This window comes from Lutra lutra, chromosome 6 (assembly GCF_902655055.1).
Source record: "Lutra lutra chromosome 6, mLutLut1.2, whole genome shotgun sequence".
Lineage (NCBI taxonomy): Eukaryota > Metazoa > Chordata > Mammalia > Carnivora > Mustelidae > Lutra > Lutra lutra.
Genome location: NC_062283.1, coordinates 128,538,336 through 128,556,135, shown reverse-complemented (window position 1 = coordinate 128,556,135; position 17,800 = coordinate 128,538,336). Strand labels below are relative to the sequence as shown.

At 47.4% G+C, this 17,800-nt stretch overlaps 1 protein-coding gene across 2 annotated transcripts in view; it reads left to right on the top strand.

Moving 5' to 3' along the window:
• The window catches only part of RTN4IP1 (reticulon 4 interacting protein 1), a 50,308-nt gene extending 32,558 nt beyond the window's left edge, over positions 1–17,750 (top strand). For both annotated transcript variants that reach the window (XM_047734838.1, XM_047734837.1), the window contains exons 6-9: positions 872–1,008; positions 5,306–5,489; positions 9,296–9,388; positions 17,617–17,750. In XM_047734838.1, the coding sequence (XP_047590794.1) occupies positions 872–1,008; positions 5,306–5,489; positions 9,296–9,388; positions 17,617–17,724 (522 nt within the window). In that variant the 3' untranslated portion in view covers positions 17,725–17,750. The remainder of the gene's footprint in view (positions 1–871; positions 1,009–5,305; positions 5,490–9,295; positions 9,389–17,616) is intronic.
• The last annotated feature ends 50 nt before the right edge of the window (positions 17,751–17,800 follow it).

The window sequence follows — 17,800 nt, the reverse complement described above, 5'->3', positions numbered from 1 at the left end:
TCCATGAGTTCATATTTTTTTTTAAAAAAGGTCACTTTTGGGGACACCTGGATGGCTCAGTCAGTTAAGCATCTGCCTTTGGCTCAGGTCATGATCCCAGCATGTTGGGATCGAGTCCCACATTGGGCTCTTTGCTCAGTGTAGAGCCTACTTCTCCCTATGTCCCTCCTTCCACTCATGCACTTTCTCTGAAAAATAAATAAAAACCTAAAAAAAAAAGAGTCACTTTTGGAAAATGATAGGGAACCAATTTATGTTATTAATTGGTAAAGGGAAACAGTTACTCATCTTGCCTTTCCTATGTGAATTGTACATCTGAATAAGCAAAATAATGTATGAGGAGAGTTTTTATAAAAATATTGAGAAAATACTTTTTTTAAAAAATTAGACTATCACTGTTTTGCAAACACCGTTAAAAAGCTGCTAAGATCTTAAGAGCAGTGACCAGACTTTACATGCCCCCTGCGATTTTGCTGGACCATATCCATAGTCTTGTAAAAAAAATTGAAACAGAAAACACAGGGAACAAAGCAACCTGTGGAATTGCCCCCTGAGTGTGCAATCGGGAATCCCAGACTCGAGGAAACTCTCCGTGGCCTGGATTCTTCCACAATGAAATTATAGGAAAGTAGAGGGCTAGAAGAGGAGCATATGGTTTAAAGAAAGACTTAAAAGACCTCTTATTTTTATTCTTGGTGAATCAAAGTCTGATCATTTTTACTAGGTCTGACAGGTGGCTTGCTGTAGTTCTTATTAAGATGAAGCACTTGGGGTTCTCTAGAGGTGAGTCTGAAAAACGTACACATGGGTGCCAGCTATTTTTTAAAACACACAGTCGGTTTTTCTACCCCTCCCCCCTTTTTTTGGACAGGTAATGAAAGCATGGGGTGCTCACGTGACAGCAGTTTGCTCTCAGGATGCCAGTGAACTTGTAAGGAAGCTCGGGGCAGATGATGTAATTGATTACAAATCCGGAAATGTGGAAGAGCAGTTGAAGTCTTTAAAACCGTATGTATTAGAACAATGTTCACCTTGGGAAGTGGGAACAAGGACAGTTGATTATGCAGACCTGAACAGTTTCGTGATTTTGTAATCAGGTCGGGGTCTTAGAAAAGAATCAATAAAAATATCCCAAAAAGAGTCATTTGGGGTGGTTTCCGTTTGAATTCCAGATGTTCACATAGCACCGTGACATGATGTGGTGTGTCCTGAGGAATCTATGTTGCTTGCATGGTCTTTTGTTAATTTCTAAGTTAACTTACTGTTTACCTGAAGACAGAACTGGAAGTTGTGTTCCATTTGGTGGCATCTGTCACCACAGGAGCAAATAGAGAGCAGCGCGTGAAAACACTTGATTAGCACTGAACATTTTTCTGTCCGTGTTTGGGCTTAACAAGGGCATCAGAGAAACCAAGGCCGTAGAAATACTGGTAATCAGAGCCCTGCAGATGTTCTCAGTGCATCCGAATGCCCGGCTGTGGTTTGTTTTGTACCAAACCGGAGCAGACTCTGTGATTCAGACCCTGTTGCTCCTGACTGTGCTTTGGGCAGAACTAGGGAGGGTGCTTGTTAATCTTGTCTTCGTCTAGCCAGGCTCGCCCTGTGGCTGAGAACACAACTGAGCAGTGTTTGGAAAGATGTTTGATTGCTGCTTTTTCAGTGGTTTCCCCCTTTCGCTGTTCGCTTTCCGAAGGCAGTTATTCTTGTCCACCTTGAGTGGACGCTCACAGTTGACCCATGAACAGCATGGGCCTTCGAGACACTGACCGCCACATCGGTGAAGACCTGCATATAACTTTAGACTTTCCTAACACTTAATTATTAAATTAAGTGTTAAATCAACCAGAAGCCTTACCAATAACATAATCAGTCAATTAACACATATTTTATATACCATATGGTATATATATACCATATATACACATACTATATATAGCATATATATATTCTATACTGCATTGTTAGAATAAAGTAAGCTAGAGAAAAGGTTACTAAGAAAATCATAAGGAAGAGAAAATACATTTACAATATGTGTTGTATTTATTGAAATTTATTGAAAAAAATTCTGGGTATAAGTGGTCCTGTGCAGTTCGAACCCGTTAATGGGTCAGTGGTATTTTCATGGGTTTAAAAAAAGAGAGAAAACAGAGGGGAGCCCCCACTGAATACTACCTAGCCTTTCTTAGCCAGCAGTACCCACTCCCAACAGTGGGATGGCCGTGCAGCCCCAAGGAGCCAGCAAATCCCCGCTCCTTCATCTCCGCAGCCCCTTCAGCTCTGCCAGGCGGGCTCCAAACATGCCGTACAGCTGCGGTGCTGAACAAGACAGGACACCGCCTCCCACCCCCCACCAGCCCTTCCATGGGGCTTCCATTCCAGTCAGGGAGGTGTCAGTGGTAAGTGCTCCCAAGAACACTGATAGAGGGAAAAGAGTGAAAAAAAATGATTGGGGGAGCATGTTTGAAAAAGAGGGGTTTAAGGGGCACCTGGGTGGCTCAGTTGAACATCTGCCTTGGTGTCAGGTGATGATCCCAGGGTCCTGGGATTGAGTCCCGCACTGGGCTCCTGGCTCAGCGGGAGCCTGCTTCTTCCTCTGCCTGCCCTTCTCTCGCTTTCTCTCTCTGACAAATAAATAAATAAAATCCTTAAAAAGAGGGGGGCATTTAAGAAGGCCTCTGGGGCATTGGAGCAGAAGGTTTGCAGAGCAAGCCAGGAGAATGGGATTTTTTCGGGGAGGATCCCCTAATGTATCCGTCCACCTGTAACAGTGTAGTAACATATTCTGGGTGCTCAGTAAACATTTGTTCAATGCATGATTGAGGGAATCTAGGAGAAGAGCACTTGTTCAGGTCGAGATAACAGCAAATACAAAGCCCCTGTGGCAGGAACACGGAGGGACTGAGGAATCCCCCTGTCCCTTGCAGAGATGTCAGCTACTTCCTGCCTCTGCGTCAGGACCCCATCTCTCCGGGCTTCTGCCAGCTGCCTTCTAGAGTGGAGTTTCAGTTCATCTCCTGTCTTCTGCGGCTTCTAGGAATAGCAGCATGAGACTGAGGTGGAGGCCAACCCATTCCCCTCTATGTACTTTAAGTTGTATGTGTGTCTGGAATTTGTCCCCAGAGAACGGAGACCCTGACTGGTGGAAATCGGATGCATACTTGGGCTGGCCCCCAGAAGTAGGCTCTGGTCTGCCCCTCTGCCTCTCTCGCCGTGGTCTTGCTGCTTTTGCTCACTGTTCTGGTAGGGGAGTCTCTCTAGCTCACAGATGCCAGGCTGTTACTTTTACCTGTTTTTGACCACTTTGGTTACAGTTGACGTTTGTAACCTTTGTCTGAAGTTTGACCTCTGAGTCCACCAAGAATACACTCATTTCTCCTTTTAAATAGCAGCTTCTTAGATTTGAATCTCAGACTATTACAACAGGAAAGGGCTCTGAAACACTTAGGTCCAACTCAATCATGTCGTCATCGAGACACTAAGGGGCAGAGGGTTCAGGAGTTTCTGCGTGCTCAAGGTCACACCACTTTAAAGCGTCAGTGGGAGAGCTGAGTCTACGGCCTGTGTCTGGACTTCCCTTTCAGTCAGTGCCTGTTCTAGAATACCAGACTGCCTGTACATTTTATTTAAATTAAGTGTCATCATGTTTGTTTATTCAAAACCTGCGAATGAAATGGAAACTTAAACTCATGAAAATAATTTTCTGTTTTTTTTTTTTTTTTTTTTTAATTTATTTGACAGACAGAGACCACAAGTAGGCAGAGAGGCAGGCAGAGAGAGAGGAAGAAGCAGGCTCCCCGCTGAGCAGAGAGCCTGATGCGGGGCTCAATCCCAGGACCCTGAGATCATCTCCTGAGCCGAAGGCAGAGGATTTAAACCACTGAGCCACCCAGGCGCCCCAATTTTCTGTTCTTTTTTAATGAAAAGAGTAGTCATTGAGTAAAGTCATTCTCCTTTCCTTCAGTTTTTACTTGTTTTTCTTCATTCTTGTTCCATGAAAGGCAGGCTCAAGATCCACAAATTTGGCTGAAGCTGATTTTAGATGTTTGACTTCATCCAGATGAATTTAGAAGGGAAAAAGGATTTACCAGAACGGAATTCACTTATTAATTTGCTTAACTGATAAGCATACATTTCCTTCCTCCCTTCCTTTCTTTCTCCCTTCCTTCCTTCCTTAAGATTTTACTTATTTTTTAGAGAGAGTGCACAAGCAGTGGGTTTGGCAGAGGGAGAGGCAGAGGGAGAAGCAGACTCCCCAATGAGTAGGGAAGCCCGAATTGGGGCTTGATCCCAGGATCCTGGGATCATGACCTGACCCAAAGGCAGACGTTTAACTGACTGAGCCATCTAGGCATCCTAAGCACACATTTTCTGAGTAGATATTTGTTTACAAAAATATTTAAAAGCATTCTTGGGTTTTATCCCCTGTAAGTGAAATGCAGTGATTACAGCAAGTTGAGATTAGCTTTAAGGAGTTGTGTGTCTCAGTTCCTCAGTTCATAGGACTGGGTTTTGAGGGCATGTTAGAACACAATTGAAGACTGAGAGCAGATTGTTAATTTGTCTTTATGATGTCCTGATGCGTGAAGCCAAAAAGTAGGAGTAAATTCCAGATGAAGAGGATGCTTCTATGAGCAGTTCTGGTTATGGAGGGAATAAAAGTAAATCATTCTGTGGGTGAAAAGCTTTTATACTTTATTTCAAGTATTCAAGTGCACTAAAGGATACCTTGACTTACATTGGATGGATAGCTTTGCAATTTTCCATAAAGCTTAGGTCAGGGTTTCTCAACCTTGGCAAGCTTGGTTTCTGAACTATGGACATTGTGGATTAGATAATTTTTGTTGTGAGGGGCTCTTCTGTGCATTCTGTGTATAAATACCATCCCTGGCCTCTAGGTGCCAGGAGTCCCTTCCCACCACCTCCCCCAATTGTGACAACTAAAAATGCCTCCGGACATTGCCTAATATGTCCCCTGGGGACCAAAATTGCCTTCGGTTGAGAACCACTTGTTGAAGTCATCCTTAAAGAACTAGAAAAATGATATAATTTTATGACAAAAAAATTAGTCACATTTTATTTAGTTTGGAGAAAAGCCAGAATGGGTGAGTGGGGGTGTCCTTTTCTCCTTCATCAACGCAAGTCGTGTCTCCTCCCACCCCCGCTGGATGGCATGGGGCAGCATGGTTTGTGAGCAGTCATTGAAGTACACCCGATCGCTGACTGGCGATGGAAAGGAAGGGGGCATTAGAGCCGTATGTAAAGACGGACGAGGATGTTTTTATTTGATTTTTCTTTTGGTCTCCAGGTTTGATTTCATTCTTGATAATGTCGGTGGATCCACTGAAACATGGGCTTTAAATTTTCTCAAGAAATGGTCAGGAGCCACATATGTGACTCTGGTGACCCCTTTTCTCCTGAACATGGACCGACTGGGCATCGCAGACGGCATGCTGCAGACAGGAGTCACCGTGGGTTCTAAGGCATTGAAGGTAGGGAGGAGAGTCCTGGTTGGTGAGAGCAAGCGGTGCCTCCTGCTTCTGGAAACTGGTTTCCCTCTAGCCAGTTTCTTCTGTCTTGGAGCAGCATGGCACAGTGGCTGCAGTGTGGGTTCTGGAGTCGCACACTGACCAAATTCAAATTCTGGTCTCCACTTAGTAGCTGTGTAACTTGCAAGTTACTTCGTGTCACTAAGCCCTGATGTCTTTACCTCTAAGATGACACTAATAGGGTATCTTCCTTATTGCATGTCGTAGGATTAAATGAGGTAATCCATGTAAAGAATTTAGTCTGATGTCTGGTACATAAAACTTACTAAATATTCAGCTTTATTATTAGCAGTTACCTGTCTTGATTCCATGTGATACATCTCTGCTTCTTTCTTGCCTCTACCTGGTGGTTTTCGCTCTCTTTCACAGTCTTAACACATACGGGCTCTCGTGTGTGAGCGCGGAGGCTTTATTAAGACCAGGTAGAGCCAGCTGTTTTCGTGGTAGCCGCATTGGGATGTGCCAGGGATTTCTAGCCCCGGTCCTCCAGACCTGTAGAGGTCCATGGGCATTTTTTTTGAATTTCAAAAACTGAAAGGAAATTGTGTTCTTACTTTAGTAAGACCACAAAGGCAAATAGAACCATCATGCTTTTTCTAGTATTCTATCAACTTGTCCTAACACTGCACATCCCTTGTGAATCAGACACTCGAGCTGTTGATGGCATTCTGGGTGTTTCTGAGACTCAGTCAGTCTGCCTGACTCTGCTGACTGCGGACCCAGTCACCAGAGCTAGAAGGAGCTCCATCCGCAGCCGGGCAAAGGCAGTGTGTGGTGGGCCTTGAGGACGAGCGCACAGCAGCCACGGCTGCAAGGACGACAGCAGAGCCTGAGTGCGCGCTTCTGTCCTTGCGGTGGGGACAGGCTTAGATCGTTTCATGTTATCCACTCTTGGCAATTCTAGATCATCGGCTTGAAATCTGTATTAGCGTTGAAACGGTGTAAGTGATAGGCAAAAAAAAAAAAAAAAAAAAGATAAATTCTGTTTTTTTAAAAATTAGACAAAATTCTTCAGAGTCAGGAAAAAGACTGGAAGTTTCCTCAGTGGGTAAAAAGGTTGTGAGTCATTATGCCAAGCTAACCAACACCTGTCAATCTGTATGTCTGGAAGGAACCACTCGGTGACTACCTTCAGCGTTGTCTTTATTCTAGAGATTAACTTGGGACCTTTTTGAGGGTGAAATTTAGGACTTTGGCCTCTTGAATTGCATGGACTAACTAAATACTTAGAGGGCTGTGACAGTGGAGACCACCGCACCATTCTTAGGAAGGGTGTATGTTGCTAGAGGTGAACAAACCAGGCCCTGTACTCGAGGTTCTTGATTTTCATCTGATTTAGGCAGCAACCGGAAGCAATGGCCACAGGGCACTTTGGTGCGGAGAGAGGCTTCTTAGCTGTCCTTTGTCTCTTCTTTCTCTTTTCAGAAAACCCAGGCTTCAAAATATAAGTTTAACTTTTCTTTAAGATTTCATAGTTTGTACTTCAGTGAGACCTCTTACAAGTTAACCTTCTGAGTTGTCCTCTGAGAGTAAAACAGGCATCTTCTCTTTCCTCCTACTTGAAAGAGGATAGTGGTAATCTCATGTGAAAACCTTTTAAGTAGTTTCTGATGTCTTTCTGAGAATGTGCACAGTTTAAAGCCTCATTGTAATGCTCCAGACTCCCGCCTGCTTTGGTTTACTTTCTCCTGTAATGGCCTGGAAAAAATACACAGGCCCCTTAGAGCAGAGTATAAAAATTCTGCTGTTGCCGACCAAAAAGTTTCACTTTACAGGGCAACACGCTATAAAGAATTATAGACATGGCATTTTTGACCATTGCTGTTCTTTTCTTTAAAACCCTGAACAGTTACCAGAATGTTTTAATTGTCAGAGGCCAGGCCTTAGGGAGAAGTACACAGACAGGTCTTTTGTGATTGTAATTATTCGGGCCTGCTGTATGCTTGGGTTGCCTCAGTGCCTTCAAATGGTACTTTTTTTCCTTTTGTTTTTTAATTTCATTTGCCCAGAGCAGTGCCTCCCAACCTCTTTCCTGCTGCGACACCCATAGAAAATCGTTCATGTTTGAATAGAGGTTGAGGCTGTTCTGGGCTGAGAGCCATCTATCTGATTATCCGGAGGCTTCTGCCAGCCCAGGTTCTGTGTTGCTACCCTGTGGGCTGAGGGGACTCAACCTCCTCACACCTAATCTAGGGTGAGATTGGCTCTGTTTGCAGCTGTGGTCCTGGCATAATTATTAATGATGACTCCTCTAACTCTCAGAATTGTTCCAGGTTAGATAATAAATTACAGGGCCACTCATCCAAACCAGTAAGCCATTCCTGGTACAACCATTGCAAAGTTCTGCCCGGAGAGCAGCTTGGTTATGTCTGTCTTCCTACGATCTGAAACTCAGATTTGGTGCCCCAGCCTTTCCTCAATAAAGTTTGCTTTCAGCACTAGATAAGTATTTATTTATTTATTTATTTATTTTTAAAGGTTTTATTTATTTATTTGACAGAGATCACAGGTAGGCAGAGGGAGAGGAAGGGAAGCAGGCTCCTTGCTGAGCAGAGAGCCTGATGCGAGGCTCGATCCCAGGACCCTGAGATCATGACCTGAGTGGAAGGCAGAGGCTTTAACCCACTGAGCCACCCAGGCACCCCTACATAAGTATTTATTGAATAATAAATATAAATATTTATACAGGTGATACTTTCTATGTATCAGGCACTTTGCATTCATTCTCATTTACTCCTTCCAACAACCCCGTGAGCAAGGTAGTGGTCTCACCATTCTTTTGGCCAGGAAACTGGCTCAAAGAGGCAGCTTGACCTAAAAACACAGCTGTTGAGCGCCTGAGCTAGAGTAGCAGGGGAGTTCCCTTGCACTTGACCGCTGTATGCCCCTCATGCTGAGGGATTGTGAGACAGGCAGGTGCAGGGAGGGAGGCCGCATGGTTCTGGCAAACCCCATGCCTCTGGATAGCTCCCATCTGGTGAAAGTGAGTCGGGCAGGTCATGGAGGTATGTATCCTGGAGAACCTCAGTTCAGTTGTTCCTTTGATAATGGCCTGGCCTACTTTTGACAGAAAGACTAACAATTGAAAATGGGTATGGCAATAAAGTGGTCATGAGCCCTCTTGTAGAAGATTTTTGCTTATTTTTATCTGGAGACCTTTTGTCCCATAATAGATTTGGTGACGTGGGAGTTCGTTATACCTGTAGAGGGAAGACACAACCATGATGCGAAAGGAATTTTACACTTTGTTTTACCCTTAAAGCCACTCTATTCCAGAAAAAAAAAAAATCTGTGATCGGATTTCTTGTCTAAGATCATATTTTGGTGCCTTACTGCCCCCTAAGCATACTTGAGTTAGGTTTAAAAGCTCTTCTCTGGTGCCTCCGAGCTTCATTTAAACCCTGGGAGAGAAAGCTGAGAGGTCTTAGCCTCTAATTTCTCCGAGGGAAGGAATTGAGTGTGTAAGACTATTTAGACTCTCATTTTAAGGACAGCTTTCCTGTGCTGACTTGCTTGTCATTCACAATTTGGTTAAAAAAAAGCCCGCGTTCACGTGAATATATCTTTGTTCATTTATGAGTGTCCCTCTGTCGGTCACTGTGTTGAGGTGTTGGACATAGAGCTCATTGTTTCATAATGAGGAGGAAATTGGTTTGTCTGTCTTAATCGCCCAGAAAATACTTTTACCTAAATTTGCATTCCATGAGACTTTATCCTTTTTTGTATTTGATGTGTTTTCTTCTTTTTAGCATTTCTGGCAAGGAGTCCATTATCGCTGGGCCTTTTTCATGGCCAGCGGCGTGTATCTAGACGACATCGCGAAACTGGTGGATGAGGGAAAGGTAAGTGCGGGCGCTCGGATTGCTGGAGCAGCCCTTGGAGGCTTGGCCACTCGCCCACCAAGCCTAGTCCGCGGGAGCTCTCTGGGGGCAGGTGTGGTCCATGCACATGCTGTTGTCCACGGCTAAGTTTAAGTGCTATATTTTGGTTCTGTCTCCATGGGAATCCTAGTGCTAGATGGCTACATCTGAAAAAGAGCCCACACCATCTGGTTCAGCCCTCTTAGTTTATAGGCGAAGGGGCAGGTCCAGAGAGCTAATGTGATTTTCTGAAACACGCTTAGATGGTTCGCAGAGCCGGCATTTACAGCTGGGCTGCTGAGATTTTGGTAATGGTCCTAAAAAGAAGGCACCACCAAGGTAATGTCTGCACAGAGGTCCAGACACACTTGTGAGTTAACAGAACTGCTCCGGAGCATCTAGAGTTCAAGGGTGAAGCTGCTCTGGAGGGAACCAGATTTCCAGAGGAGCCTGGTGAACAAATACTCTGGAATCTCCACTCACATAGTACTGCGCCAGGACTCGGGTCCCCAGGTCTCCTGTTCGCCAGCTAGTGTAACCCACCTGGAGGGCAGATAATGGTACATCTGAGGTCTGTCGGAGAGGGTCAGTGGGTGGGACGTCAGAGAGGACTCTTGGAGATCTTGGTGGGGACCACTGGTCAGTGTTTCTGACGGCTTGCGTCTGTCTTGCATGGACTCTGTGGGGAAAGCACTGCTGATTGTAGTTGGATCATCCCTTTTTGGCTGTCAGAAGGCCTTTCAGACCACTGTTTAGTTTGGTTTTTCATGGTCCTAATAGCCCTGACATTCTCTCTCTGGAAGAATAACCTGGAAGGAAAATTCCTAGTCTGGTGCTGATGTTTATGATTTTATTAAGAGACTGTATGAAATTATAGGGTAGAGACCCTTACAGGCCATAGAAGATTGCCTGAGGTTGTAGGTAAAATGATTCTCATTTTACAGATGAGAAAACAGGCTAGGGGGAGAAAGAGACATGTTCAAGTTGCAGGAGTGGGACCAGGATGTGTACTTCCTGACTCCCAGCCCCGTGCTTTTCCCTCTCCAACCTTCAGCTGCATCTTTAGTGCTGGAGGCTGATTTGGGGCTTTAGCTTAAATTGTCTTGTCCTTGGCATTTTACGATGAACAGGGAAAGGGGATGGAGTAGGGCTGGCTTTGCCACCGTGTGATCCATACAGGGTCACTTGGAAAGAGCTCCTTGAGATGGGCTTCCTTGTGCTGGCGCCTGCCCCTTATGGCCCATTTCCTATTTCCACTCTAATTTTGGAAGGAAATGTCTTTAGGACCTACTGGCTGCTTTTTGTGCATTTAGGTTTTTTAAATTCTCTATAGCCACGGAACTATAGGATAGAAAATGGCCTGCTACCATTTGCTAAATTTTGTGGTTTCAAATTTGGGTGCCTTTTCTCAGACTTCTGAGTCTTAATGTGTCCCAGGTAGACGGTCTCGGCCTTATTGTGGCTGTTTGTAAATGCCTCTTTAAGGTTCTCACTTCCCATAGGATGCTTATTTTATTTCCAGGAAGAAGGAAGTGAGCTATCATTAAGTAACATGGCCCATAGTTTCACATGCTCTTTCCTGTGACTGGAGCCGCACCGTGAGAGATATCCCCACCCTCCAGCAGAATACTGTGCAGTCGTGCCGTTCCCAATCTCGGCTCCAGGCTGTCCACGGGCTTACCATGACTCTTTCGTATTCAAAATATTGGGACTCGCTCTCCTTCTACCTGGAAGTTACTATTTACGCAACAGAGAAGAGAGGAGACTTGTGTATATGTAACTATTAAATTTGGCAGATAACTGGCAGAATGGCCAGAAGAGGACAAGGTAGAAATAAAGATGCCCTTGATGTGTCCTCAGACGAGGGTGAGCGAGGGAATATTCTTTTGGCCTGGCCAGGGTTATCTGGGCCCATCAGTCCCCTCTGACCGTGAAGGACTCCGGGACTGTGGGAGCTGCTGTGTTTGGGTGCCGTGAGCAGGCCAGCTGTCTTCATGTGCGTCCTGCCTCATTGTGGGTGCGGGAAGGTGCTGTCCAGGCTGGGAAGCTATAGCAGATAACCAAGCACGTCAGCTTCTCTGGTGCGTGGCTCGTAGAGATTATTAAATTGGATGAGGATGTTGAGATTCTTCTAAGCTTTGGCTGAGCGCTTGGTGAGTAGCGGGTACCTGAGAGAGGAGCTCTGGTTATTTCTTGACATTGTGAAGCCACGACCCAAAAGAACCTACTCCTCTGAAATACTTGAAGGTTCAAAATCGAAAAGGTAGGAAAAGTTATTTCCTGAAATCTTTCTTTGACTCCTGTCCCTCAGTCACGGAGCTTGTCTTGTTAGACACAACCATTGTTAACCAGTTTCTCGGATGTTCCAGAGATGGTCTTTGTATCTCGAGGGCAGGGACAGAGAAGAATGACTTACAATTATCACACTGAGTGGAGTGGCCTGCTACCAAAATTGTGCCTTTTGCCTACAGTTATTTTTGCATTTTTCGTCCCTCAGCACAATAAACATTTCTTGTTTTCATACTGTGTAGCAGACTTTTTTTGAGTTAGCACGTGCAGAGATTAGAAACCAGAAAACTTAGCGCATGTCTAGTTTTGCTACCTCCCCACACCCCCATCTTGTCTTCACGTCTCATGACAGCCCCATGAATCAAGTGACAAGTTCAAGGGCTCAGGTCTCTTGACTTCTAGGACAGTTCCTTCAACCACCATTTCTATCTTTAAGAGTGAGGCAGTAATAGTTAAAGAAATAAATCCCTCATACAACCTTCATTGTTTTCTGCTTGCTTAAATAGCCATCTAAACATTTAGAAAGGTGGGGTTTGAATTCTATCCACAAAAATCTTCCTGTATTTTTCAGTGTCTTTCAGGCCTGAGAGGAGGCGGGAAGGCAGATTCTTCGGGCTAGAGTCAGCTACTGATAAGAATGGCCAGGCTGTGAGGGAAGATATGCGTGCATATGTGCTTGTATGTGCATGCATTCATTTCCTCTTGGTGCTGTAGCCAGCTGCCATCAGTGTGGTGACTGGAAACCGTGCAAACTTACTCTCTTCTGGTGCTGGGGACCAGGAGTCTAAAATGGGTCAGCAGGCTTGTGTTTCTTCTGGGGGTGGGCTGGAGGGGAGAACCTATTCCCTGGCCTTCTCCAGCTTCTAGAGACCACCTGTATTCTGGGTTCAGTCTTGAATGACTTTAACTTCAGCTTCCATCATCCTGTCTCCCTCCCTCCAACTGTCCTGTCTCTTTCTTCTTCTAATGACCCTCGTGATTACATTGGGCCCATCTGGATAGCCATGCCCATCCCAAGATCCTGAACTTAATCATGTCTCTGAAGTCCCTTTTGCCCTATATGTTATCTTCACAGGTTTGGGGGATTAGAATGTGGACATCTCTGGGAGCCATTCTTCTGCCTCCCACAATGCATAAAGTATCTCAGAAGATATGAAGAAAACTTGAAATACTGGTTGTCCCAGAGGAGAACTAGATGGCTGGGGATCAAGTATGGGAGGGAGAGTTTTCCTTGTACCCTTTTGTCTTTTCAAGTATGTTTATCTGTATACATATGTTCTTCATGTAATTATGAAAGTCCTTTGATGTCATGTTCTTAACATTCACAGATCTGTTTAAGATCCTAGGTGACCAGCCAAGCTTCTCGGTTGAGCGATGATAGAGATGATCTCAGTTTCTTTCTTTCTTTTAGCCAGCATCAGAACAGTTCCTATGTAACTTTTTTGAATTTCATTTAAAACATTGACAGAGGGCCCACGAGCTAGTAGGGTGAAAGATGTAGAGAGATGGGTTGGCCACATTGAGTTACCTTCTGAGCCGTGATGTCCACTGGAACTTCGTGCAGTAATTTTAATGTTCTCTGTCTACGTGGTCCAGTATGGTAGCCAGAGGTCACATGTGGCAGTTGAACATGTGAGATGTGGCTAGTCCAACTGAGGGACTGAGTTTTCCATTTTTTTTTCCCCTTCGGTGAATGGAAGTAGCCACATGCAGCTGGAGGTCACCGTTCTGGGTGCTGCTGCTCTGGAGAAACAGGAAATAGAAGTTGGGAGGCGGGCAGTTTCCCAGGTCCTTCTTGAGATCTGAGGCCTCCCTTTAGCAATGAATTACGTTTTCAAACTTTGAGCTCCTTCTTTGCAACTGGATTTTTTTCCTCCGTAGAGAGGATGTAATGATGAGGGATGGAAGGCCTGGGACTCAGACAGACACAACCGGGACCTCATGGATCCCATTGCCCTGATGCTGCTGCTGTTTTCTCTAGTGTTGCTGCTTGTTTCTGTGAGGAAATGTAGGTCAAGTTTCTCCTCGCACCTTCTGGCTGGAAGGAGTGCCTTTTTCAGGGGGACCTCGGGACAAGTCCCGGATGCTTTCCAGAATGGGCACATTTCCTCCCTTGGAGTGTGGCTTCCATTATACTCCCCCCACCCCCTTCTTACCACTTCTCTTCCAGCTTTGAGTTTTCTGGGGCCAGAAAGTCCCAGAAATAGCAAATTCAAGCAAAGCCCACTTCTTTCTTTTGTCTTCTCATAGCTCCTTAGTTGAAGCCCCCTTCTGCCTGGGAATCTATCTCAGAGGTCAGGGGGTGTGCCTGTCTCGGAGGTGGTGCCACAGCTATATCTCTGCCACCCCTGGCCTGGGTCCCTGGTGCCCGGCACATGTGTGTGGACTTGACCTTCTGCCAGGAGCCCTCAGGTCTACCTTGCATCTGTCACCTGTTCCTCTCCCTTCACACACCTCACCTTCATGGGTCTGCAGTTTCTGTGCCCAGTGGAGGTGGAGGTAGAGGGTCTGGGGAAGAGGGGGACAGACCGTGACTCACGCTTCTGTCCCCAGACTGTACCCAGGCCATGCAGTAGCGCAGTCAGTAGTCCTGGACCCCAGCTTTGCCTCTGCTGCTGGAAGCTCTCACCTGCACGTCCTCGGAGCCCTTAGCCACTTGCACTTAGGCTTCCTGATCTATCCAGCGGGCTCGTGCAGACACTTAGGGCTCTTTGAAGCTCTACCGTTGCATCATTCTTGCTGGGCAAATGGGGATTGAGGGGAAATCTCTCTGCCTCCTGTTCTGCCTGCATAGATGGTGTCATCCCCGCCCCTCTCCCGCAGAGGGGTTCTCTTCCCTCTTCCCTCGGAGCCGAGAAGGCGAGCCCCGTGGCTGGAAGCAACAGTAGTCCGTGGCCGCACCGGGGAAGTTGAGGGGCCTGTGGTCCTTGTGTTCTCATAGAAGGGACGCCTGGCAGCAGGCGCCAAGTCCCGGGGCCTGGCGTTACACAGCCTTCATCTAAGAAGGTAAGGCACTGCCAGGAGGGCCCAAGTGGGGCCCGAGACCAGGACGAATGCCGCTGCGGTGAGTGGCTCCCAGTCCGCACCGGCCCCAGGCCTCCACGTCGCGGGAAGTGCCCCGTGCTGAGCCTGCCCGCTTTATAACGGGGCTCCCTGTGCCGGCCGGGCTCTAGCAGTGTCATCACATAATGTCCCCACCTCACTGTGAGTAACCTTTCTGTCCCCTCGCTGGATTTTACCTCTGATCTCTGTCCGTAGCAAACAAGCACTCTGGGTCTGGGGTGAGGCCCTGTGTAGACACTGCTTCATTATCCAGTTAATCTCCGTTCAGCCGGCAGCGGGGTCCGCCTGCTTGTTAACAGAAAGCCTTCTTTTTCATTGTCACTTACAGGAAGAGCTGAATGACTCATTCCGGCCCCGTCAGCCCTCTGGGGTTATTTGCCACAATAGGCCTGACCGGCCAGATTGAAGTGTGTGGTCATCGCAGGCTGGCTGTGTCATCAGTTTGGGCTCCGGGGCTGCGGTCAGAGTTCTAACGTGAACAGAGCTGGACCAGCCTGGGCTGTTCATTCTCGAGTGGAGCAGGGGGCCTCTGGGTCCCTCCTCCTCCCTGACCCTCTGTTAACACCGGGGCTGGGGTGCTCTCATTACCGGTGTTCACAGCTCAGTGAGAAGTGGATGTCATTGCCTCCTTTCTTTCCTTGGTTTATCCTGGGCGGCCTGTGCCATGTATCTGCTCTGGGTCGGTGCCTGGCACTTAGAAGGCAACACCTGGTCAGTCCTTGTGGGATGAATGAGTGTGTGTCTGCTACGAGTCAGGGACCCGAAGATTAAGGCAGAAAGCTGCAGTGATGCCCACGCCAGTGTGCAGTAAACTCTCCTGGAAGGCTTCCAGAAAATGCATGGTCTCCACCCCAGCCCCTAGAGATTCTGATCCAGTTGTTCTAACCAGAGACCAAGGACTCTGCATTTTCAGCATGCAAATTTAGGTGATTCCTTTTAGGTAATTAGCATCCAAAAAACAATGTCTTGGGGGCTTTTGAGGGAGTAATGGGTTCAGGAAGTTTCCTGCAGGGTGTATGGAAAACAGCTTTAGTGCATTCTGTATTTACCAGCGAAGGCAGGTAGGTTTCATTGGATGGATCAGCTCCCATGTGTTCATAGCAGCTGCGGTGTGGAAGATTCTAAGGTCATGCTTAGCTTGCTGGGGAGGGGACGACCGTGGTTAATAATCGGTGAGGCCAGGTGCAGATGGGAGTGGGGGGCCTGTGTGCTGTGCACCTGCTGTCTGGGGAGCCGGGAGACTGGGTGCTCAGCTGGCATGGTCTCAGCACAGGGCAGGCCAGCCAAGATGCACACTGTGATAAATCATTACAAGCCTTGGCTGCCGTTCCTCCTCTTTTAATTTCGGGATTGGATCTAGAAACCAACCTGAGATACCTGACAGACCTGGGGGGGGGTGGTGAGAGCACAGACTGGGGGCACAGGTGTGTGAAATTGGGTGACTTTTTTCACTCTGTCCCCTAATTTCCTCTTCTGTAAATGCAAATGGTAAGAGTACCTCCCTGCTAGGGATGAAGCGAGGGGAGAGGCAGTGAGCAGTCGGGAGAGCTCCTGGCACATAGGACCATGCGTGTCAGTCGTTACTGCTCCTTGGAGCTTACTGTGATTTGTGGGCCGAGAATTTTGAACTCTCTGGAGAAGGGAACTTTTGGAGTCAGAGGCACTCTTCTCGTGACGGGGCTGTGAAATTCACACAAGAGGAGGGTACGTAGCGGGCCTCCGAGCCTGCCAAGGACACACTTTCCTCTTGTGAAAGGAGAAGGGTCTTGAAATGTAGGCATGAGCTCGGCCTTCTCAGGACGTCTCCCTGTCCGTGGAGCTGCGGGAGGCAGGCCGCCGGAGTACCCAGGAGACAATTAGAGATGTTCGCTTGTAGCTTTGAAGAAGAGTCGTTCTGTTGGATTTCTGCGTCTGGAGAGGGTGCTAACTGGGACCCACGTCCAAAAGGCAGCACTGGTGGTGCGAGCAAGAACCAGCAGCATTCCAGCCCTTGAGCCGGCTGAGGTGGCCGTCCCGTAAACTCTAACCAGCCGCTCGGCCACTTAGCAAGCCCCCCAGGACAGGTTCTCCTGAAACCCAGAGAGACCACGTAAGACTTGCTTCCCAGTTATCTTACTGGTTTTCACCAAGTGACATCTCTCAAGCTCCTGTCCTGCGCTCCGGTTGCGCTGAGCATTGGGGGTGGGGTGCGGGTCCCGGAGAGGCAGCCTGGACCACAGGTACTCAGACTGTGGCTGAGTAGATCTGCCGGACATTTAACGGATTCTTTTTAGAATCTGTACGTGGCCTACAAGGGGGCCTACAGAGATCCAGCCAGCAAAAGCTCGGGTGGCCCCTTTTGATGTTCACCCTACATGACAGGGTGGCTAAGCTGTGTGTGTCGTTGGCCAGCTAGGTCCCGAGCAGTCCCGAGAGAACACACTGCAGACTGGAGGCTCAGACAGGGTATGAGAGACTTGGCCTGGGAGGGTGGGAGTCGGCAGAGCGGCAGACATAGCACGTTCAGGCAATAAGTAGGCCGCTTAAAGTAAAGCGTGGGGGCCACACAAGGGCCAAGGTGGGGAGGTGGCGGCCTTGGAATGTCTGGGAGCTGTGGAAGGGCTCTACGTAGGAGAGTGACACAGCCAGCACAGAAGACAGACTTGAGCGATGGCTAGGGCCACCTCAAGGACATGCAGTGAGGCGGGAGAAGAGACCCTGGGATGGGCGGGGCGTGTGGGGGCGGGCAGGGGCCTGGCATGTGGTCAGCATCTCACCTAGGTGCACAGGGCTTGGAGGGACCATGAGGACATCAGGGACAGATCCACCTTGAAAATCTGCATCTTTCCTCCCACCGGTCAACTTCTTGTGTTTTCCAGATTCAGCCCGTAATTGAAAAAACGTTTCCTTTTTCTCAAGTTCCAGAAGCCTTCCTGAAGGTGGAAAGAGGACATGCAAGAGGAAAGACCGTAATTAATGTCGTTTAAATAAACACTCAGTGTGGTAATTGTTGGCTCTCTTATTTGGTGATTGCCTCTCGGCCCAGACGTTCTTGTAACCGTT